Below are 24,179 nucleotides of genomic sequence, written 5' to 3' on the forward strand. Positions count from 1 at the left end.
TAGGAGAAAAAAGAGCAAGAGCAGAAGTCGCAGTCATGAGAGGAAGAGGAGCAAAAGTAAAGAGCGCAAACGAAGCCGTGATCGTGAGAGGAAAAAGAGCAAAAGCCGGGAAAGGAAACGCAGCAAAAGCAAAGAACGCAGACGTAGCCGCTCTAGAAGTAGAGAACGTAGATTCAGAGGCCGCTATAGAAGCCCATAGTAGGTTATTTTAATGTACAATTGAGCATGTTTCACATCAATATTGTAAAAGTTTGAACTGAACTATGTACTTTCTAAACTAGTCAGTTTACTTTTTACTTTGAACAAGTGTTCAAAGTAATGTTGCAGTTTACAAGGCAGTAAGGAGAACAATGGAAGTAATGTAATATGTTTCAGTTACTATAGTAATTTTGTTTTTATCCTAAACTACAAGCAAATAACCTATATTTTGATTAAATTGAACTAAAAATTGATAGAAAAACAAGTAGCATAAAATCAGAATATAATTTTTTAGTTAGGATTAGGATGAAAGGAAATTATCTATGAAAGTCCTAGTAAAAGACACTTAGTAGTAGTTAAAACAGGTCAAGTTGAAGGTTTAACACTTAAAAAACTGGATGATAGTTTACAGTAGGGCGCAGGTTCTTAAGTTTATTGCTGTTGCTTCTAAAAAGAAACTTTTATGGGATCCATAAAAAATATGAACTACCCTCTTCCTGCTGGGCTTGCATCAGGCGTTAACTAACAAACTTGCATCAGGCGTTAACTAACAAACTGTATTCCCAGAGCTTTGCTGACATCGCTGATGCTGGTGCATAAAGCAGGAAGTAAACAGAGGTATGTAGAAAAAAATGGACAAAACTATTCCAGAAGGAAGATACCTAGTTGGTAGCTAAGGACTACCTGTTACATGAAAAAGCTGTCTGCAAGCAATGGAGCATATTTTTTTTCAAAGTTTGTTTTCTAATCAGTTTTTGAGTCTGTGATCTTTGTGGATGATGGCATTCTGCCTGAGCTGCATCATTGCCACTTGGTGGCACAGTGTAGCTAATGGTAGATGAGAATATCTTTAGTTAACAAGAGATGTTTATTTAAGAGGTTGGCTCACAGTTACGCTTAATGTGTGTTAAAGCCTCTGATTACATATATGTATATGCAGAAATAGTATTAAAATAAGTATAGGAAAATAGAGGATCCTTGGAATGAACAAATGATAACCTTTTCTTATAATTTGTGTCAAACTGATATTCTTGAGTTAGCACTACTTGTCTTGAACTGTATTTGTGCCCATATAACAATTAAAAAACAGGGACGTCAGTAAGCATTAGGTTGGCAGGATACTATATTTTTCCTAGTCATGTACTGGATTTATAACAAGCTCTTCTTTGTTTTTACCTTAGTTCTGGTCCAAAATTCAACAGTGCTATCAGAGGGAAGATTGGTCTGCCTCACAGCATCAAATTAAGGTTTCTGAGTTTTCTATTTTTGTGGCTATTTAAGTGTCTGTACTAAAAATTAAGCTACTTTGTACTTTTTTTTTTGATAATCTAGTAAGTATTTTTTAATGTTTACAGCAGACGGCGCTCCAGAAGCAAAAGTCCATTCAGAAAAGACAAGAGCCCTGTTAGGTAGCTATTTTCACACTATTTCTTAGCTTGTAATTAGTCTTGTTATGCTGAATGTTACGTGAGATGATGCTGCATCTTGAACTGCACAATTACTTTCTGTGCAAGATAGATTTAGGATTGCCAGTGTCCAAATCGATCTGTCTGATCAATATAGGTATCCATGGTGCTTGGCATGGAAGGGAGGGCTTGGGGGGGAAAAATCTATATTGTTTTTCTGCTGAAGGAATATCCATAAAATTTAATAAATTCAATTACTGTAAACACCTTGTTCACTGTCGCAAAATTGTTTTGCATAAATCCTGCCTTGCTTTTCATATTTAAGACTATTTGAATTAGGTTATAGTTTACCCAGTTGAAATTGGCTCATTTTTTCTCATGAGTCTCATTTATAGAATCATAAAAGCTGAGATGGAAAAATACTACTTTGGTCATCCAGTCCATCAACTTACAAGTGTGTGATTTTTATCTACAGTATGTTACACTGTATGTAAGACAATGAAACTGAGTGACTGTTTCCCAGTCTAACACATCTCACTGTCAGGAAAGTTTTCCTCATTCTTAGCCTAAATATTTATTTTCTTACACCGTGTGGTGTCAAATCCTAAATTCCACACCCTTAGTTTCACTGAATGTGGTACTGAAAGTTCAACTCCAGTGTGTAAAGTCAGATTAATACATGGGTGTCAGACACCCATGATCTGGGCTAGATCTGCCCTGTATAATGTATATGAGGTCTATATGGCGTAATCATATTCTTCAGAATCTAAGTTTTTATTTTTAAATAAAAAAAGTGGTGCAGCCCTAACACACACTGCACTTTGACATGTTCCCTGCTCCTAAAACAGTGCTGCTAGGACAAGTGACTACAGTAATTATTCAATTATATAGCAATTATTCTGTTAGCAGTTTACTTGATTGTTTTGTTAGAACTTCTACTCTTTGCATCTTTTGGATTTTTTTACATTTTTGGTGGTAACAAATGCTGCAACTAAAATATCAAATGACCAAGTTTAAACAATCGGGACTTTCTGTGTATGGATATGTTGGCATTACTTACTGATACAACAGTGATAGTCAGTGTACTTGTGTAAAATGGCCACACAGCCAGCTAGGACTCTTATTCTCTGAAATCTTGGCTGTAGTCACTTGTGTGTCTTTAAAAATAATTGCATAAAATTAGGTCCCTAGTTGTTGTGATTATTGCTTCTGCATGTCTTAAGAAATGAACAGTCTGTGACAAAATATCCTATTTTGTTACCTGTTTCTTCATTCCCCCCACTTACCTTCTCTGTCTTTTGCATATTGTCTTTTATATAGTAAAGTGACAAACCCTACCCCAAAGAGTTTACAGTGTTTATTCAATGCCTGTCACAATGGGGCCCTAATGTGGTTGAGTCTTCTAGGCAGTTCTGCAATATAAACTTTAAAAAAAAAAAAAAAAAAAAGGCACTTGTTTGGTAACGAAGTGCTAAGCACCTCCCTTTAAAGTTAGTGGGGATACTTGTGTGGTACGACTTGTGAATATCATTTTAAAGGACTACATTTAGGTTCTCTTTTTAAATCTTGGCTCATAACTTACAAAAAAGTTACGTAGATGTTTTGACTTCTTGTCAGGCTTAAATGACATAAAATTCTGCATTTGACCAAACTGAGTTGCCTTAAATCAGAACCGAGTTTCTCCTTTTTTTTTTTTTTTGCAGAGAGCCAATTGATAATTTGACCCCTGAAGAGAGAGATGCTCGAACAGTGTTCTGTATGCAGTTGGCTGCAAGAATTAGGCCAAGAGACTTGGAAGAATTTTTCTCTACTGTAGGAAAGGTAATTGAGGGTGGGTTAAATGAGCATATAAATATTGTTTGTGTGCGGTATCAGTGACATTTCCAATATTGAAGCCCTCTACAAAATTGTGGCCTCCTATTGCAGATCCTCTGCACGTGGAATTCATATTTAGTCAGGAGTTTTGTGTCCAGCCTGGTTTGCAAAATTAGAGCTTTAACTCATGGGGGACTTGCCTGTGTCCTACATTTGTCCAGTGACCAATGCAATGGAAGTAATTCTGATTAGGTCCTCCATGTATTGTTGCAATAAGAAGTAAGATTTTATCTTTGCATGTGGGTCTGCAGCATAAGATGGAATTTTAAGTTTCGGTCCCTTTTTAATATGGTAGCCCCTTCTGGTGAGCTGTTAGAAAATTTGTAGTGATGCAACAACTTTGACAAACTGGAATTTACAACCCTTTTTCCTTACTACCTTCAGTTTTATGTCAAAATTGTCAGTCCAAAGATGACTTTCATGAAGCTAACTTTTTTTGGGATGTGTTGGTTTAGAAGGTAGTGTGACTGTGTATCAAGTCTTTAGAGTTATTACACAGTTATGAAATCATTAAGCATCTTGTATTGAGTCAAACAATAGCTATCTTCCTATACATATTCATGAAGTCTCTTAGTAACTATATAAAAGTTAATTGTGCCAAATGGAGATTAATGATAAACCTGAGATTTTCATTCTTGTAGGTTCGTGATGTGCGGATGATCTCTGATAGAAATTCAAGACGTTCCAAGGGAATTGCTTATGTAGAATTTGTTGATGTTAGTTCAGTGCCTCTCGCAATAGGACTAACTGGACAGCGTGTTCTGGGAGTACCAATCATAGTACAAGCATCGCAAGTAAGTTGTGGTTGGTTGTATACTAGTCATAGAATTATGTAACATTTATATTGCAGCATCTGCTGCTTGACCAAGAGGTAATATACACATCCTTGAAGCACTGTTGATTTCAGTGAGACTTACTTAATTTGCAGAGATACACATTCCATTTCAAAATTGATTTCTCCATATTTATGCTGAAGTTGTACTAATGTTGTTACTGTTAATTATATTAAGGGATAGCACAAATCACACTAAAGGCCAGAGAATGAGATGGCTGGACTCCAATCTTGTTTCAACTGTTTTATGGTTGAATAGCTGAAAATTGAGTTACAGTTGAAACATTTCTGTAACCTTAACTGAAGTGGTTGCTTCAGTTTTAATAAACATTGCCAGGCACAGAAAACTGAGTCGAAATAAAACTAGACAAATCAATACAGAGTGATATGTAGAGGGTAAATGAGGGAATTAAGGCTAAGAAGGGGACTGTTCACTGACTTATACAATAGTACATATCCTATGTGTAGAAGTCATGCATATTTAACAAGCAAACTGCATTCTATTTACTAGAGAAACCAATAATCTACATCAGTTCATTCCATTTGAGGCATATTTCTAGTTGCATAATTCTAATCAAGAGCATAGACTTTTCATAGCATTTAAGTTATTAAAGTTAGCCTATATACAAGCCATTTTTTACTGAGAGTTATGGAGCTTCCACTTTTTAGTGAGTTTACTAGATTTAGTAGATTTTTACTTAGGCTGTTACAGACAATGGAAATTTTGTTGTCCGTAGGCAGAGAAAAACAGAGCAGCAGCAATGGCCAATAACCTACAGAAAGGCAGTGCTGGGCCCATGAGACTGTATGTAGGATCATTACACTTCAACATAACTGAAGATATGCTTCGTGGAATCTTTGAACCATTTGGTCGGGTGAGTTCTTATTGATGACAGAGGTGTTATGAAGTGCATGTTGCGATTACTCGTATTTTAGATCCTGTTTCATATAATGCAAAGGACTGAAAGGGCATCCTGATTGAATATAAATTCCACATCTACAAAAATTTTCTCTTCCTGTTCTCATACGTATGTGCATGTTTATAAATCCAGTAGGGGTTAAGTATTCTGATTACATCTGAAAACAAATAAGGCATTTTGTATTAAAATTAAGATATTTTCAATAATACTCAACCATTTTTATTGAACAGGTAGGTGTGATGTGGAGAGCTGAGAATTCAGGGACTAACCTGTCAAGCTAAGATTAGGTGACGCATTTTAATGTTTAAGGAATTCTGTGTACTTAAACTAGCTATGGTTTGTCAGATCTTATGATTGCCTCCCCTTTTGAGGCAAATGTTTCCCTTTGATTTTTTGGATCATGAGGTTGAGGAGGTAGTCAGGAAGATCCTTTTGAGCTGTGGAATCTCAAATTGTTGCAACAATCTACCTCCTGTACATACCAAACAAGCCATTCAGTAGCTCACAAATATCCAGTCAGCCACTTACTCGACAGTTTCTAAAAACTGTATACATAAATCTCTTCTGATGCTTTCTGCATTGTAGCTAACAGCTTGAATGATGTATTCTTGGGCTCCTTTTGTCTCCTCCATCCTGGCCCCAAGAGTTGTGTATTCTCCCCTAAAAGGAAAAGATACAACTTTTCACTCCGTAAATCTCCAACAAAATCAAATACCAGCAGAAGTCATACTAAGCCCAAGCTTTATCTCTACAAGAGAATCTTATTTGTGATCAACAGTCTGTGATCCCTGACCCTTCCCCCCCAGATCAGGTATCTGTCTGGGCAACCCTGGATAGGTTTTTGCCACTTTCCTCTTCTCCACCACTTCCTGTTCCTTTCTCCCTCTCTGCTCTGGATCTTGCTGACTTTTTCCAAAAGAAAATTTTAGAAATCTGATGGGACCTCCTCTCAATTCCATTTACTTCTCCTGCCTTTTCTGTCAACACTGAAACTGAGATCTCCTCCTGTTACCGCTTCCAGCTCTCATCCTGTCTCCTGATCTTCCTTGCCACCATTTTCATCCCTACTCTCACCTTTCTCCTCTGATTCTTCCTCTTATAATACAAACATGCTTTAGTCTCTCCCACCATAAACTCACCTTTGATCATGTGTCTCACCAGCTATTGGCCAATCTTCCTCTTACGTGATCCTAAAACAGAACATGGCAGAAATTCCAAGGGAGGTGCAATAAATGAGACTTCACACTCTATTTTTAACTATTTCAAACTGAACATATCTCTTCAGAGTAGTTTTTGTAATAGCAACCCATATAACATAACCCTTTCTAGAAAAGGTTCTTGCTAATGCTGAGTAAAGGAAATTAAAACAAATTATTGAAATTAACAAGTAAAATGTAGAATTTGAAATTATGGGTACTCTGGGCAAAAAAGTCATATTTGTTTTCATTGCATACTAATTCATAACCATAGCCTTATAGTTAAACTCCTTGTAATGTCCAAATATGGGCTAAATCTTTGGATAACACTAAGCTAACTAGTGTATTGCATGGATTATATAATGAAACTGTTAAAATGTGTCCCTCTACACACACAAATTAAAGTTACAGATGGGCATGTGTATAACGATTCTTAGAGATGTCTACAGTCTGAGTGCTGTATTTTTTAAAAAGACTAAATGAATGTAATTTGCAACCCACTTCCATCTCTGCTTATCTAGCTTCTCAAAAATCATTTTTGTGTACTGCTTATATTTACTACTTGGTGGGACACTTTACTCCTTAACTTCTTCCTTAACTAGTCAAATGCCTATTAAATGAAATCTGAGTACATATATTCCCTTAAATTAAGGTTTCTGAACATCAGAGGAGTGAAGTTCTAGAACAGCCTTCCAAGGGAAGCAGTGGGGGCAAAAGACATATCTGGCTTCAAGACTAAGCTTGATAAGTTTATGGAGGGGATGATATGATGGGATAGCCTAATTTTGGCAATCAGTTGATCTTCAACTATTAGCAGAAGATATGCCCAGTGGCCTGTGATGGGATGTTAAATGAGTTGGGATCTGAGTTACAACAGAGAATTCTTTCCTGAGTGTCTGGCTGGCGAGTCTTGCCCACATGCTCAGGGTTTAGCTGATCGCCGTATTTGGGGTCGGGGAGGAATTTTCGTCCAGGGCAGATTGGCAGAGGCCCTGGGGCTTTTTGCCTTCCTCTGCAGCATGCGGCATGGGTCACTTGCTGGAGGATTCTCTGCACCTTGAAGTCTTTTAAACCACGATTTGAGGACTTGAACAGCTCAAACATAGGTTAGGGGTTTGTTACAGAAGTGGGTGGGTGAGATTCTGTGGTCTGCATTGTGCAGGAGGTCAGAGTAGACGATCATAATGGTCCCTTCTGACCTTTAAAGTCTGTGATTCTATGATTAAGTTACAGCCTTGTTAAAAGAATATCCTTCAGAGAACTGTAAGAAATTGTTAATTGTGTTCAAATCCATTTTGTTTTATCCTGATCAAGCTTTGGTAAGAGGAATAGTATAGGCCAGGAGGGGATAGGGTTGAAGTCTTCAAGAAAGACTTAAGAAAATGGAATGTAGATTTTAGATATGGGTTTTTAAAATCATCTCCTTTATTATTCCTCCTCCCCCCCTTTACGGATGTATAACAATCCGATATTTTATGGTTACAGATTATTTGCAAATAGTTGGGTTTTTTTTCAAAAATTCAGTAACTTGTGAAATTCTGTTCACTGCCCAAAATAGCAGCAGGCAAGGATATGACTTCCAATGTTTATACTTTTTTTTAGTTTAGCTTCTACTAGACTCTCATCATTTTATAATTTGATACACTGTACAAAATTGCAATTGCTTGTATCTGAGTTGATGTAACAATCAGCAATTGGTGATGGCTGTGCTATCATAGTATGTGCTAAGAGGTCACATCTGAGTGGAAGCCATTGGCTGGCTGAGGAGCCTAAAATAATCCATAAAAATAAATTGAACATACCTGAGGCTGTTTTGGTGCACTCAACAGAGGACCCTGCATGTCTCACTTTTAGTAAATTACAAGTTACCTTTATGCTAATGTAGATGCTTTTACCAGCTCCACCTTTTTTGAGTAAAAAAACTTCCAGCAAAAGCTTTTAAGCTCCTTTATGGACCATGTGTTTATACCAGCTGTTTTATGCTTTTGTTCGATAACTTGCGATGTATTCAAAAAACTTGTGTGGGAGGAGGCTAAATTGAACTGCTCATTTGTCTTTATGGGATGTAATGTGTGATAGTCTAATTTTTTTTCATTTTTTAGATTGAAAGCATTCAGCTGATGATGGATAGTGAAACTGGACGCTCCAAAGGATATGGATTTATTACGGTAAGATTTTGACTTGTAATAAGTTAGCAGAGTTGTGGGTTAGGTTGGTGACCCAAAATCCAACTGATTGAACATGGGCATTTCAGAGCTCAGGCAGAAACAAACTGCCCAGAGTCAGAGGTTTAAACTGAGATTAGAAAACTTCTTCAGATGGTTTCTATGTGATTTAAACAAAAAAGAGCTTTGTATAACCCGATTGCTTTTCTCCAAGGATGAGCTAGCTCTTTGTGTTCCAGCTCCTTAAAGCACTCTTACAGCAACACAAATCACTCTGTATGTTAGAAATATTTTATTCACTTTACACAATCCCAACCCTTGGGGCATGTCTCTTTAGTCTGCCTTCCAATCCTGGATTGGTGGCATCACAGATGGTTAATTAACAAATGGGAGATTAAGTACGATATTTAAAAACAAAGTAAACTCACACATGACCAGTATTTACCAATTACCTCAGTAAGCTATGTCACCACCCCTTCAAGGAAAAGCTTGAGTGGAAATAGGCCTTTGCGCGAAGTCCTGAAGGTCATCAGGCTTGGGTTTTGTTAGAGGAATCAAATGGCAGAGGCTAGGGGTTTTGAAGGAGAGCACCATCTAGCCAGGCCCAGATGTTCAAAACTGGGAACTAAGATCTAGTGTTTAAACTGACACAGCAATATGTGGTGGAAGGAAGAGCTCTCGGCTGTTAGCCAAGTTTGGATTATTGTACATGGAAACAGATGGGGGGAATCACCACAACTACGTAACTGTTATATGTGCATTCTGTGGCTAACACCTGACTAAGTAGACATGCAGCCGCATGCTGCACTGCCTGAAGCTTTGATTGGCCCATAACTACGTGTAAAGCATGCTACAGTAATTGAGATCACAAGACAAGGGCATGACCCAAGAAAAGTGACTTCACTCCTGACAGCTCACTGGAGGAAAGCTGAAGGCATGGCTTTGATTTATGTTGGAATTTTTAATTTGTGGAATAGATGCCTAGAACAGAAGATGATCATTAAAAATTGAATAGATATGCCAACAAAAAATCCCTAAGTTGCTTCTTTAAAGTTAAAGGTGTCTCAGATATATTCTTATAGATAATACGTTTGATAGAAAGTACCTTGTGAACTTTGCTAGACACTGACCATGTATAATTTTACAGTTCTCAGATTCAGAGTGTGCCAAAAAAGCCTTGGAACAACTAAATGGATTTGAGCTAGCTGGCAGGCCAATGAAAGTAGGTCATGTAACAGAACGCACTGATGCTTCCAGTGCTAGTTCATTTTTGGACAGTGATGAACTGGAAAGGACTGGAATTGACTTGGGAACAACTGGTCGTCTACAGTTGATGGCAAGACTTGCAGAGGGTAAGTGTGGTAATACAGGTTATATGTGAAAATATTGCGGTTAACTTAGTAGGAAGTATTTCACTTCCTTTAATGTTGAGAACGCTAAGATTTCTTAAGCTTTCTATTCCTAGACTACTTACCAAGTGAAGAACTCAGACTAGTACTTTCTATCGCAGGTACTGGTTTACAGATTCCCCCAGCTGCACAACAGGCTCTGCAGATGAGTGGATCTTTAGCATTTGGTGCTGTGGCAGGTAAGAATTTGAGGATCCATTTATTTTGGCACGTTATTTTTAGCATGCTTATATCTTCAAGGGAGGTGAAAATATTTTATATCTTGTGATTTAACATTAGAACTATAGTAGTTCACAGCAGAGCTCCCAGTCATGGTGAATTATTGAACTCTGCAAATCTACAAACATAAATAAGGATAACGTATCACAGTGTATTCTTCATTTATTTTAATGTGGTTCAATTTGTGCTGTTCTGCAAATATACTGTAGTACGCTTATTAGTGCATTGTACAGATTAGATAATTCTTAGCAATCTGAGTCCTCACTGCCTCTCTCGTGAGAGGGTGGAGAAACAACTTGTTTTTTGTGCTGTTAGTCACAGATCAGTAGTATCCTATTAATGTGGAATTACCATAGTCATGCTTTGACATTTCCTGTTCATGGATGTCAGTTGCAGGGTTTAAAGTCAACAAGTCCCAAACTGAGCTATTGAGCTCTCTCACGGTGTACAATCATACTGTTGTGCCACCTTCTCAAGTCTGTAACCTGGATGTCTTTGACTGACCTCTCGGTTTGCACATGCAAGTCATGACTAAATCTAGTTTCTTGTGTTACACTTCAAAGATCCAACCTTTCCTCTCCATCCATGCATGTAAATCTCTCAATCATGTGCTTCTATTTTATATCTTGACATTTGCAACCTCCTCTTGTCTAGCATTGACTACTACAACCTTACCCTTGAAAAATCCATACAAAGTGTTGCTAAGGTCATCTTTCTGACTCATTGCTCTGGCCACATCAGTCCTCTTCAGGACCCTCCATTGTCTTCCCCTTTCAACTCTACATTATACATATGCTTTTCTTTATCTTTAAGATTCTTCACAACTTAGCTTTACCCTACCTAATCTAGTAACTTACTACATTGGTGACAGCTATCTTCATTTCATCTACATGCTGCCTTTTACCACCCAGTGAGTTTGTCAAATGGGGAAGACTCTCAGATAAGAGCTACTACCATATAACCCTTCAACTCTCTCCTCCTCAAGACTCACTTTGGCTGTGATATCAAGAAAACCCTGCCTGCTCATCATGGCTAAGCAGATGAGGAACTGTGACTGTCCATTTCCCCCTTACTTTTTCTGTTCCCTTACTCTTATCTCCATTCCAGTTTCCCCCCCCCCCTCCAATCTGTTACCATTAAAATAGTTATATTAAAAAAGCAAAAAACATAACAAAACTGCCAGTTGCCATGTTCACTTACTTGCATAATACTCTATCCCTCAGTCCTTTGTCTGTTTGTGTCCTTTGGGTGGTCTCCTAAGTGGGCTGTGTACAGCTTCCAGCACCAGTGAGGACCTAATCTTCATTGGGGCTTCGGGCAAGTAACTAGTTTGTGATGCAAGGGACATTGTGAAGGGATGCCAGTGCAGTGAGAAGCTGTGCGAGGGATCACAAAGGGAGTGGGACTTTACAGTGGACACTAGGACACGGGAAGAATAGTACAGATCAATCCTGATAGCTGTCATGTGAATATCTTCACTGATCTATATTTATTTAGAAACCTGGGAATTCCTTGGTTTCTTTTTTTACTTAAAACGAAATTAAGGTTGTTCCATTGCATTTCCAATGAATGAAATCGCTAAAACTCCAGGGAAAGCAGTCTTCGTTCATACAAGTGTCATAACTACACACTTGGATGCCTCACCTCTTAAAACCTCTTTGCACTTTCAACATAAAGCCAACTACAGTACACACACATCCTCAAAACTACTCACAACCTAACTCTAGTCTCATTTTTATGTACAAACAATATATTAATCAGTACATGGGCCTATAGTGAATATCTGTATGGATGAGGGCAGACTATAGAGGAAATGAGTGCACTATATCTGGTTATAGGTTGGAAGAGCAAATTAATCCAGAAAATGCTAGTCATGTAAATCCCTCTCCTAGACCACTGTGTTGAGTTCTGGTCACCTATTGCAATAGACCAGTTTCAGATACGGGACATAAATAATTAGGTGTACAAAAACTGTTCTATGAGGAGATAGTGAAGTATCTGACTAGTCAACAAAATAAAACAAGATCTGAGATTTCATGCACCCTCCTCTGAAATGTACATTCTCACCCATTTAAAGTATTACAATTCCCTTTGTGTGTTTGTGTGAATTAATGGAAGATCTGGGCAGGAGGAAGAAAACTGGAAGTTATATTTACATCACTTGCAGCCCACAGTTTACCATTCCTGCTGATTTAAAGAGGCGTGGGTTGAACGTCAAATTTAATCCGGGCAATGACATTGCGTTCCTTAATGATGCTTAAAGTCATGTTATCTCTGCCTCATTTCCCCCATTTGTAAAATGGATAACTATACCTTGAGGCTTATTTAGATATTTTCAAACTATTTTGAACTTGGAAAGCACTGAAGTAATAGTTCAGCATTGACTTCTGTTATAAGAAAAGGTTGCTAGCTGAAACTTCTATTTGTATTTTTTAAATGAAAATTGATAACCTCTATTTTTAAATTACATTGAAGATTCCAGCTAATGAAGATAAAACTACTAGTACAGAAATAGCTGGTGTGTAATGCTTGTTAAAACTGCTCTCTCTACTACTTTGGTGTCCAAATTGTTCTTTATCAAGAGGATAAATAGAACAGATTATGGTAAAGTGTGTGGACCAAAGAAGTTTCATGTTTGTTTTGCTCTCCATTAATTGAATGCTACCTCTTTGGAGAATATTTGTCTAGATAGTTATAGGTCCTCCCAGTCACTAGTATCTGAGCACCTCCCATGTGATAAATTAGAAGGAACAAAGCTATCTTTATTCTCCTATCTGAAGAAATAGAAAGAAGTAGACTGGAAGTGTTGTGTATCTGCATGAAGATCTTGCCCAACCTAGATTTAGGTGGGCAGTTAAGATCTAGTGTTTAGTTTTTTTATTTAATTTTCTATACATTCTTTTCTTTAGATTTGCAAACCAGACTTACCCAGCAGAATGAAGGTACGGTTGGATTTAACATTTACTGTTGGCAAATGGGTTTGCAAAAGTGGGTTCTTTGCACCAGAAGCACTTTACATCTGTGTAGAAAGTTCTTCCAGCACCCAAGAAATGCTGTTTTATTGGTATCTATAGGAAACACACATTTTAAGTTATTGGTTTTATATATCGCTTTCTAGATATAGATATATATAACACCTAACCCTAGTATTCCTGACACCTCCTAAATCTTGCACTATTAAGACAACTCTTGTTAAAAATTAATAATTAAATACAGTTTTCTAGCTATATATCTTAGAGGGGGTGGTTAGGATTCCTGGGTTCTATTCCCAGACAAATCATGAATTTATTATTTGACTTTGGGCAAGTCACAAAACCCCACTATTCATCTGAAAACTTCCACAGACCTAGAAAGGGAGTTGAGCTCTCAAAATGATAACCTGAACTCTTGACTCCTTTTTCATGTTGAATAAAATGTAAATTTCAATTAACTTCAAAGAATAACTTATAATGGGGCAATTATTCAATTGGCTGTTGTAAGTCAGCCACACTGAAAGGCTATTGATTGCTGGGTTTTAGTCAAATTGACATAACCATTCCTTGCGCAGTACTGTAACATTCGGTAACTTACAGGTAAAATGTTCATATCCTCCCTTTTCACTACTCAGAAAAGCTTTCTAAACTGATATTTAACCCTGCCATTTAGGAAAACTGCAAATTTTTGTATTTTTGCTATAGTATAACTAGTTAAATATATTAATGAATTTTCAGAGTTCGTTATTGCCTGTCCATGGTTCCATTATCACCATAAGTGTGAATGGTGCTGTTGTCTCCATATGGAGCTGTCATTTGGTTTATACATTAGACTGTCTCTTCTACTTAAAATTGAGCTGCAGGATGTGCAGTTCCCTGCTGGAATGCTTGGGACAGGCAAATCTTTTCAGAGATATTTGGTTACTTATGTTTTTGTTTAAATTGGTTAATATAATCATGAATAACTGAATTTAGGCATAGATTTAATAGTTCTAAACGGCACTGGTTTTTCAATGGGACAGTTCTGAGATTCTGTCTTTCGCATGCATTCCAGTGGCACGCTATATTTTCTATGTTCTAACATACATCAAATGTCAGTGAATTCCAGTTTGTATTTAGAGACAATCAGGTTTAAAAAAATAAAAAATCTTATTGCTGTCTAAGCTTTTTACTTGCTGTTTCCTATAATACTTCAGAGGGGGAGATTCATTAAATATAGGAAAATGATTGTGAAACAAATTATTTCGGAAGGCTTGAAAGTATAGTACAAGCATCTATTTTTAACTCAGGTTTTGAAATTGATTGGTTTCAAGTTAACTTCATCTCTTTCAGACACTTTGTTTTGATTTCTTGTAAGTTGGTATAGTAATTACAATTATATTCAGAAGTGTTGGTCTTTTAGTTAAAGCATGAGGCTGGGAGTAGGGATGCCTGGGTTCCAAGTCTGTCTAGGTACATTAATCAGAGTGGCTCCCAAGAATTATTTTAACAAATTTCTTACCATGAGGTTAAGAGTAAGTTGTTTTTGGTTTTGTGGGGGGAGTTTATCAAGAACTGTGGTTCTGAACACAGTGAATTCTATTTCCAGTTCTGCCATAGATTTCTTGTCTAATCTTAGGAATGTAACTTCACTTCTCTATGCCTTTGATTTCTGCATCTGATTAAAAATATTAATGTTGTAACTGAATATGATGAAAACAGGTTGGACAACCATCTGTCAGGGATGTTCTATGTTTAGTTAGTCCTGCCACAGCACAGGGGACTGGATTGGACTTCATGACTTTTTGAGGTCCCTTCCAGTCCTGTGGTTCTGTGATTTTGAAGCACAGACAGAAAAAGCCTTACTTATAAATTAAACTTTATGTAAAAGACTTTTTCCTTCAATGACAGAAAAACATGTCACTTTCTCTTTAAATAGTCTTGGCTGCAGCTGCTTCTGTACAACCACTTGCAACACAATGCTTCCAGCTTTCCAATATGTTTAACCCTCAAACGTAAGTTACCTGCTGTCTGTTTCCATTTGTTACACATTTGTTTCTGACATTAGTGGAATTAGTGTGAAAATTAGTTGTTTTTTGGAGGTGTGGTTTTGTTTTCACTTTGGAATTTTTCCTTTGGCAGTGAAGAAGAAGCTGGCTGGGATACAGAAATTAAGGATGATGTGATTGAGGAATGTAACAAACATGGAGGAGTTATCCACATTTATGTAGACAAAAATTCAGCTCAGGTATGTCTTTTGAGAGGTATTAAACAAATTTTAGAAGCTCTCTTCAAGTTGTCACTGTCAGACCTCTTTCGCAAGCGTTAGAATTGTGTTGAGGTGAATAGAAATGTCTTAATTAAAAAAAATCTTCTGAGTTGCTGAATGCAGCTAAGCAAGAGTCACTCCAGCAATTATTTTAATTATCTACTTTTGTAAGTGGATAGGCAATTTTCTGTAGCTACAAGACTTCTCACTCAGAGTTTAGCATGTTCTTGTGGGTCTACAAAAGAGTCAAATTAAAATATTCCAGAAATGCATATTTGGGCTGTAATGAGAACCCCTCTACCAGGTAGCCTTAGTTTGTTTCAGACTTGTGATATTTATTGTGTGAGTTCATTGAATAGCATACTTCAGTCAGTAATCTATCTGAAAAATACACTAACACTATAGGGTAAAATTCTTCAGCAATACAGAAACTGCTGTCTCCTTTGTGGATTGTGGGATGGCCCAGTGTGTCCCTGGCTGGTGAAGACCATTGGGGATGATGTGCCTTCTATATGGAAACAGTGGGTTAATGTCTTCTCCCTGGGGCATTATGTTCTTTCTACATAAGTGCTCAGGGGTTCATTTGTTGTTTGAAAGACCCTTCCCTTGATAAGCGCATGTTGGCTGACTATTCAGCCAATCTCTGCTCCTTTTAGGAGGAGGAGAAAGGTTATTGAAGATAGTGACTGGACAACTCTGGTTGATATCTAACAATGTAATTTAAAGCTGAACTGAATTATGTCAGTGAAACAGCCTGGGTTAATGTAACTGATATTAGTGCAGGACACTCCACAGTTTTTGTACCCTTATCATATGCCAGTGAGGCTGCTGTCCGGTAGGGTAAGGGGAAGTTTACTCAGATGTTACTGAATAACTTTGGAGGAGAGGGTTTAAAAGGCAGTAGTGTGCACTTTATCCCCAAACACAACAACTTTGTTATCAATGATTGTTTCAGCAGAGTCGAGGAAAAACTCTTGGGAGGTACAGGGAAACAAAATTCTGCAGCCTCCAAAAAAAAAAAAAAAAAAAAAAGCAGGATCCAACTCTCCTGCCTTATAATTTGTCATTAATTACTGTCACCTCATCAGATTTATACTTCCGACCAAACCGTACTATTTTCTGTTCAAAGGATCTATTTCATTTGTGTGTTGCTACCATGAACTTCAGAATGTCTTGGGATTTGGGATAGGACCTCACCCTTAGTTTGAATTCTGGAATGCAATTCTATGATATCACCTTCAAAATAAACCTTACCATTGTGAAGAGGCTATTCCAAAGTGAACAGAATGTGAACTGATGCAATGGGGTCTGCCTGAGTTTGCAGACAGCTTAAAACAAAAACTTTTAGGGAAATGTGAACTGAGTATTCATCACAGATTCCTGTTCTTGGGGATATTACTGCACAGATCACAAGTTAGAACACGCTGAGAAAGGCCAACCTTAGGAGGACCCTCCTCCCCCATTGCCTCAAGCTATTCAGCATGCTATGTGAGATTGTATAAAGGGGTATGACACCTGCATCTTACTTCCAGTTGCTGAAACAGGAAGTGGGAATAAAAAAATAAAATTCCTTTGCTTTTTGACATCTCTTAATTTGAAAGACTTTTACCATTTAGTTTAATCACTAATTTAGGAGTCTGGCCCAGTTTCGTAGCCTCACTTTCAAACTTTCAGATGTAAGGAAGATGGAATACAGTGCTGAGAAGGCCTTGATAGCTTGAGCCAAATATAGTCCCGGATTTGATTCTGAGGCCCTTGTCCTCTAGACTGAGAGGGGAAGAAAGAAAATAGCACCATTGTTCCTCAGGACCTCTGTCTCCAAGACCAGAGATAGCAACGTTACATCCTCAGGTTTCAAGATTGCAAACTTCCCAATGCCAAGAAGAAAGCATTATGGCCAGCACTGCGGGAAATCACATGGATGGTTATCCCAGGTGCTGAAGCCCAAGTTGATACATAGCTCACGTTCCCCAGCACATGGGATAACCACCTATGTGCTGATTTGTCTTGGTGCTGGCACACAAGGGGATTGAATGAGTCTGTTCTATCTTTGTGCCAGCCGATGTGCAACGGCAGGGTCAAGACTCACTCCAATCCCCTCCTGCTCTATAGCGGGTATTAAGTCCAGTCCCATTCCCAAACTACCAGTCTTTGATGGCAGTGTTGTAATGAGTCCTCTGTCCTGCCATGGATAATCTACATATGCCCATAGCCCTGCCTCTCTGTCAGTAACAGAACTAAAGCATGTAGTTCCACTGGGTACCACAGGTTAACATTTGGCATTCTTTGTGCTGACTTTCCGTGTGGTTGGAGTGAGTCATTTTGAAGTGCTTGGGAGGGATAGCTCAGTGGTTTGAGCATTGGCCTGCTAAACCCAGGGTTGTGAGTTCAATTCTTGAGGAGGCCATTTAGGGATCTGAGGCAAAAATTGGGGATTGGTCCTGCTTTGAGCAGGGGGTTGGACTAGATGACCTCCTGAGGTCCCTTCCAACCCTGATATTCTATGATTTATGATCCTATCTGTTATAATTAAGGCTGCAAGTCTGTCACGGAACTCATGACTTTCCAGGATCTCCATGACTTCTGCAGCGGCTGTTGCGGCTGGCCCGGGGGCTGCCTGAGCAGCTTGGGTGGCCCCCAGGCCAGCTGCACCAACCACTGCTGGGGCAGTCTTGGGCCACTGTGCCACTCCCCCACCAGCAGCAGCAGGAGTCTGGGTGCGGAAGGGGGCTCAGTGCTGAGGCAGCAGGTTGGGGTGCAGGAGGGGGTGAGGACTCTTGGCGGTGCTTAACTCAGTGGGGCTCCCTGGAAGCAGCAACATGTCCCTCCCTCACCTACTAGGTGGAGGCGTGGCCAGGCGGCTCTGCATGTTCCTTCTGCATGCAGGCACCACCTCCACAGCTGCTGTTGGCCGCAGGGACATACTGGCTGCTTCCGGGAGCCAGGTAGGGAGCCTGCAAGCCCTGCCTGTTGTTGTCCGTCTCCTCCCCCACCCCCAGCAGTGGGGGTGCTGGGCCACATGCTGCTCTCAGCCACAGCGCTCCCCGGAGCACCCTGGTCGTCATCCCTCCTCCCCCCCCCCCCCCCCCCCCCCCAAAAAAAAAAAAAAAAGTTTCAGTAAGGGGTATATAATACAAGTCATGGACAGGTCACGGGCCGTGAATTTTTGTTTACTGTCCGTGACTTTTACTAAAAATACCTGGGACTAAAATGGAGATTTAGTTACAATCCAAACCTGACAATCAAGTCAGAATCTTCATGAAGTTTCATGTGGCCTGGCAACTTCCTTGGCAAGACTAAAATGCCTTCCTATGTGTACTAGGAAAGGTAGTGCAAATGCAGAGACAGGCTACACTACTGCCATACAATAACTTCACCTCACTGACCAGGTCACATAGTGTTCATAAAATTATTACAGGTCACTATTCTTGGATTATTACATGGCATTTCTGTGTCCATCATGTTCCTTTTTTTGTACTTTGAGGCACAACAGGACCAAATTCCATTACAGGGCCAATTTATTCTGTCACCATGAAATACCCTTCATCACCATCCTCGTTCAGCTATGGCACATAAATGAAAATACTCTGATGTAAAATCCACTTCTTATTTCTGAGGATGAGTTTTCAGTAGGTTCTCAAGATGGTCCAGCTCTTCTTCCTGGGTTTTGACTCCTGTCATTTTCTAGCCCCACTCAGAATATTCTTTCCTAGTTTCTGGCCTTGGACTGCTGAATTGTTCTGCAGGCAGCCTAGTTTACCAGACTCTGTCTCTGATTCCTGTGGTTTGTCTCCAGTGCATTGTAATCAAATTAACTCCCTCTTGTGGGGAAAGATGGAAAGCAAGAAGCAGCTACAGGCAGATCATTAACCATTGGAATAAACGACCCAGGAAGATGGTGGATTCTCTGTCATTTGAAATTTCCCTATAAAATATGCTGATGAAACCAAAAGTGGTTAGACTTGAATTACTAGATGAGATTCTCTGGCTTGTGTTATGCAGGTGGTAAGATTATTATGATAATCTCTTCTAGTTTTTTATGTGTGTGTTATGCAGTCAAGGAATAAACATGGCCTTGATTAGTCACTCAGATACTATGGTGAGGTGTGGTATAAACATATGTAGCATGGATGGGCAGCTTTAAATCCACTAAGACCCTTTGGCAGGCCATACAACTTTTTAAGAGGCCAATATTGCATAACAAATATTGCATTTGGTACCATACAGCATGTTAATTTACAATAAACCGTGTATTGAGTGTAAAACTGAAAAGTTCTTAAATATAACAGCCCCTTATAGGACTCTTAAATCCAAAAAATTTAAACAAAAATATTTCACTAACCTTTCTTCCAGTGTGCAAAACAGCTGGGGTTTAATAAATGAAAATAATGGGAAATAAAAACCTGTTAACATTTTTTTTTTCCCCTCTGCTGCTCCGAGACTTTGCCTGCACTCTGTAGTGGTCCTGGGCTCCACCATGTGAGGTGGAGCCTACGTGTTGTGTCGCAGTGCCACTCAAATTTGGCCCACCCATCCGTCCATCATGCCCGCAGTGAAGGCATTCTTCCATTAAGCCACCCACCTCTGGTTACTAACTCCCCCCTGGCAGAGGCGTGCCTTGCCCACTGCTGGGAGTGGAGGGGGATTGTCCACAATCTGGCTGTGGGAGCCGGGAGCCAATGGCAAGGCAGTAACCAGAGCTGGGTGACGTAGGGTGGTGCCCTTTCCCTATGTGAATGACAGAGGTGGTTGGGCCAGTGAGTGTAATTGCGACTGAGCTTATGAACTCCTGCTCTGTTCCCCATTGACACAGGCTTTGGTTTCGTCCCATGCCACCCAGCTCTGGTTTCTTCCTCCGGTTGGCGGAGGTGTGCCCTGCTACTGCTGGGGTGGAGGTTTGGCCAGAAGCTGATTGGCTCTCCACTCTCAAATAATCAGCTGATGGGAATGCAGTAACTGGAGCTAAGTGGGGTGGGGCGGAGTTGGAATCTGTGTAAGGAAAGTGGAGCCAAGTAGAGCAGTATGAGGCACGAGCACTAAAACACTGTCCTCAGTAACCAGCTCGTAAAACAAAATAATTCTGGGGCTGCGACCCTGCCTTTGGCCCGGCCAAATAAATGTTCTGGCGAGCTGGCTGCAGGCCACAAATTGCCTATCTCCACTATGTAGAATAGATTATGTGGCAGCAGAGAACTGACTGGGATCCCTTATCTGTTTGTTTCCAGACTCCAGCACTGGGTTTTCTGAAGTTGTTGGGGGTTTTTTTTGTTTTTTTTTTGTTTGTTTGTTTTTTTGTACTTTTTTTTGGATGTTATCTGGACTAGTATGTAATTTTATAAGTAGAAAACTTCAGCCTAGAACTTCACACCTAGAATGCATTTCCATCGTTAATGCAAATAAGACTCTAGTCTGCCTTGTTCACCCCACCTCCAAAGCCTTCCCAGGACCCTTGCACTTCCTCCTAGTCTTTCTTTCCCATTTTTTTGCCAGCCTAAATTAGATACCTATATCTGTGAGGAAGTACTTATATTAGCAGCCTCACTTTCTGAGGCACTGAGCTCCCATGAAGCTCTGATGTGATTAGGAGCTGTGGGTGAAAATCCAACCATGTACTTCTTATATAAGAACATAATGGCCATACTGGGGCAGACCAGTGGTCCATCTAGCCCAGTATTCTGTCTTCTGACAGTGGCTGGTGCCACATTTTTCAGAGGGAATGAATAGAACAGAGCAATTGTTGAGTGATCCATCCCCTGCTGTCCACGCCCAGCTTCTGGCAGAGGTTTAGGAACACCCAGAGCGTGGGGTTTTGTCCCTGACCACCTTAGCTAATAGCCATTGATGGACCTATCCTCCATGAACTTACTCTTTTTTTGAAACCAGCACAACATCCCCACAGGTTAACTTAGAACATTATCCATGAAATGATGGCAGTAATTTGAAGAACTTAGTGATTATCCTGAAGCAGAGGTTGTCTGGCTCTTAAACGGTGTACTCAAGAAGTAACTGAAAAGGGTTAGGAAACTTTTTTAAAACTTTAAGTAAAATGCTTTATGCAAAGGGTACAGCTAGCGTATTGTTATCTTCTACTTACTGTTGCTTTGAATACTGTCTGGAATCAATTTTGCAAGGTCTTTCTTTGGGAGTTACTGTGTCTTCATCCTGAAAAGGTGTTACAATCTGGTAGTGCATGTCTATGATGAACTGCATCAATTATTTTAGCTTTTATTTTGTGCTAGTTCTGCATTAGCAGTTAACATTCTTCTTTGAGTGCTTACTCATGTCGATTCCATTTTAGGTGTGTGCGCGGCCACGTGCAGTTGTCGGAGACTTTTGCCTTAGCGGTATCTGAAGGGTCGGTTGTGGCGCCCTCTGGAGTGCTGCACTCATGCATTGGTATATCAGGCACCGCCCGCCCTACACCCTCTTAGTTCCTTCTTACTGCCCATGGAGCACCTCTTTCCCTTGCTTTGCAAGTGCTCAGCGTTTTTTCTCCTACTTGATCTCTGCACTATAGCTGTAAATAGTTTAGTTTAGTTAGTAAGTAGTTAAGTGTTGTAGTTAGTCAGGAGCCCAGCAGGGACTTTGCCCTAGGTGGGCATGCCCAGGTCTTCTGTTTTAAGCCATGCTCTGACCTGCACAGCAGCTGTTTGAAGTGCCTAGGGGAATCCCACATAAAAGAGAAGTGTCGCATCTGTAAGAACTTTTGTCCCAGGACACAGAAAGAACGCAACATTCACTTGAGGGCCCTCCTCATGGAGGCCGATCTTTGCACAGCCAGCTGGACGCAGCACCAAGTGCTTTGGCTTCAGTGCATAGCGCACTTCCGGCACTGGGCTCTTCTCAGCACTCTTCCCTTCGCTGGTGCCCAAGAAGAGGGACCTCTGTCACTAAGCAAGCCAGATCAAGGGGCATTGGCCAAAGGACTCTGCTTGGGTTGCCCGCCCACACTGGAGCCACAAAGGGGCTCTGCCCTGGTTTATTCTACCCCTGTAAGGGACCCACACTGACTCCAGGAAGTGGTAGGGGACCCAGACTGATGGCACAGTCAGTGCCCTCTCAGCTCCTGGTGCCCAGAGAGCAAAAAGTGCTCTCGCTGGTGCCGCATGCGACGATGGACCTGGCTAAGGCTACCCATGAGGGCAGGCTTGCTGTGAGGGCCTCCCAGAAAGCAAGTGAGCGCCACTGTTCTCTGGAGCCAAGGCAGAGCCCTGTGTCGCCACGCCATTGGTCTCCACGTCTGCCCAAGTCATCAGTTCACTGCTACAGGTCTCTGGCACCACGTTGCCAGTCTCCACCCTCACACTGGGACTCACCTAGAGAGAGACACCAGTCGTCTTAGCATTGATGGTCACCGTCACCAAGACCTTGGGGATGCTCCCCAACTCAGCGCTGCTCCCCCTACTCCCGGCAGCGGTCGGACCTTTCCAGGCACTGGTCACGCGCGGCGACGGTTAGCTGCCAGATCCCAGCCTTGACAGCCCTGCCATGGTCTCTGGAGGAAGAGGACTTCTCTGGCATGGAGAGGGAATTCAGCCCCTCGCCTACACAGCATTGCGACTAGGCTCTGGAAGGTGCATCCGCTGTGGTGATGCAGACCTGGTAGCAGGGCCAGTGACCAACACAGTGACCCTATTGGAACCCCTGGGGCATACCCATTATGCCGATGCCCAAGTCCTACCAGTCCTCGGTCGCCGCATTGGACGAACCATCATCCGCGCCGACAGCACTGGGCTTGGTGCAGGACGCACCAGTGGGCACTGCGATGGAGGAACAGATGCCCACCCCTAGATCGCCTTTCCCGGCAGGGGAAGACATCCTGGGCCCTCCCCAGGTAGTCCAGTCATTCTCCTTTCTGGATGAGGCAGTGGCAGGGCCTTTCTGGGCTAGCCCACCAGGTGACTTCAGAGAGCATCAAGCAGTGCTCCGCCGGGTGGCCACCAACTTGGGCCTCAAGGCGGAGGAAATGGCAGAGCAATTAGACACATTATTCATTGTGCTCTCCGCGTCCACTACTGCTTGTGTCGCACTCCTGGTGCACGAAGGGGTCCTGAATATTCCTAAAACCATCTGGCATACCCCGTTCTCATTCCCACCCCCTTCCAAGAGGGCAGAAATGAAGTATTTTGTCCCTGCAAAGGGATTTGAATATTTAAACATCCACCCACAGTCATTAGTTGTGTGTGCAGGCAACGAAAAGGACAACCAGGGGCTGGCCAGTTCCACCCCCAAACATAAGGAGGCCAAAAGACTGGACCTTTTTGGACACGCAATTTATTCCACGGCTAATCTCTAGTTCCGGGTGGCAAACCATCAGGCCCTTTTGAGGCCTTATAATTTTAATTTGTGGAACTCCTTCCTCAAGTTTAAGGACTTTATGTCCAGGAGGCGGCCCAAGAGTTAGAGGCTATGGTGAACTGTCCCAGGAGATGCAGGCCTTTATTCAGGACCTCCCGTTTGTTGGAGTTGGCCTGTTTTTTGACTAAATGGACACAAGACTGCGCAGTCTAAAGGACACTGGGGCCACCCTCCGCTCACTGGGGATGCATACTCTTCAGTCTGCACTGCAGCCATTCCAGCTACTCCCGTCACCAGGGCAGTGGCAGCCTCGGCAGGGACTTGCAAGGAGAAGGGACACTGGTTTTAGTTGCTGCCACCCTTCATCCTCCCTCTCAGGTGCAGCCTGGCCCAGCAAGACACCACGGAGGCCAGAAGTGGTCATTTTGAGGGAGCGCTCAA

The 24,179-nt window shown here is 41.0% G+C and overlaps 1 protein-coding gene across 6 annotated transcripts in view; it reads left to right on the forward strand.

The window, feature by feature from the left end:
- RBM39 (RNA binding motif protein 39) overlaps positions 1 to 24,179 on the forward strand; it is a 47,615-nt gene that overhangs the window by 19,208 nt on the left and 4,228 nt on the right. For 4 of the 6 annotated variants that reach the window (XM_037877244.2, XM_037877246.2, XM_043527353.1 and 1 more), the window contains 12 exons: positions 4 to 198; positions 1,380 to 1,445; positions 1,554 to 1,607; positions 3,308 to 3,425; positions 4,121 to 4,273; positions 5,049 to 5,186; positions 8,530 to 8,595; positions 9,740 to 9,944; positions 10,103 to 10,180; positions 13,130 to 13,162; positions 15,111 to 15,186; positions 15,314 to 15,419. In XM_037877244.2, the coding sequence (XP_037733172.1) occupies positions 4 to 198; positions 1,380 to 1,445; positions 1,554 to 1,607; positions 3,308 to 3,425; positions 4,121 to 4,273; positions 5,049 to 5,186; positions 8,530 to 8,595; positions 9,740 to 9,944; positions 10,103 to 10,180; positions 13,130 to 13,162; positions 15,111 to 15,186; positions 15,314 to 15,419 (1,288 nt within the window). The remainder of the gene's footprint in view (positions 1 to 3; positions 199 to 1,379; positions 1,446 to 1,553; positions 1,608 to 3,307; positions 3,426 to 4,120; positions 4,274 to 5,048; positions 5,187 to 8,529; positions 8,596 to 9,739; positions 9,945 to 10,102; positions 10,181 to 13,129; positions 13,163 to 15,110; positions 15,187 to 15,313; positions 15,420 to 24,179) is intronic. The other 2 variants (XM_037877247.2, XM_037877243.2) reach the window with 1 other exon arrangement.

This window comes from Chelonia mydas, chromosome 13 (assembly GCF_015237465.2).
Source record: "Chelonia mydas isolate rCheMyd1 chromosome 13, rCheMyd1.pri.v2, whole genome shotgun sequence".
In the NCBI taxonomy this organism is placed as follows: Eukaryota; Metazoa; Chordata; order Testudines; family Cheloniidae; genus Chelonia; species Chelonia mydas.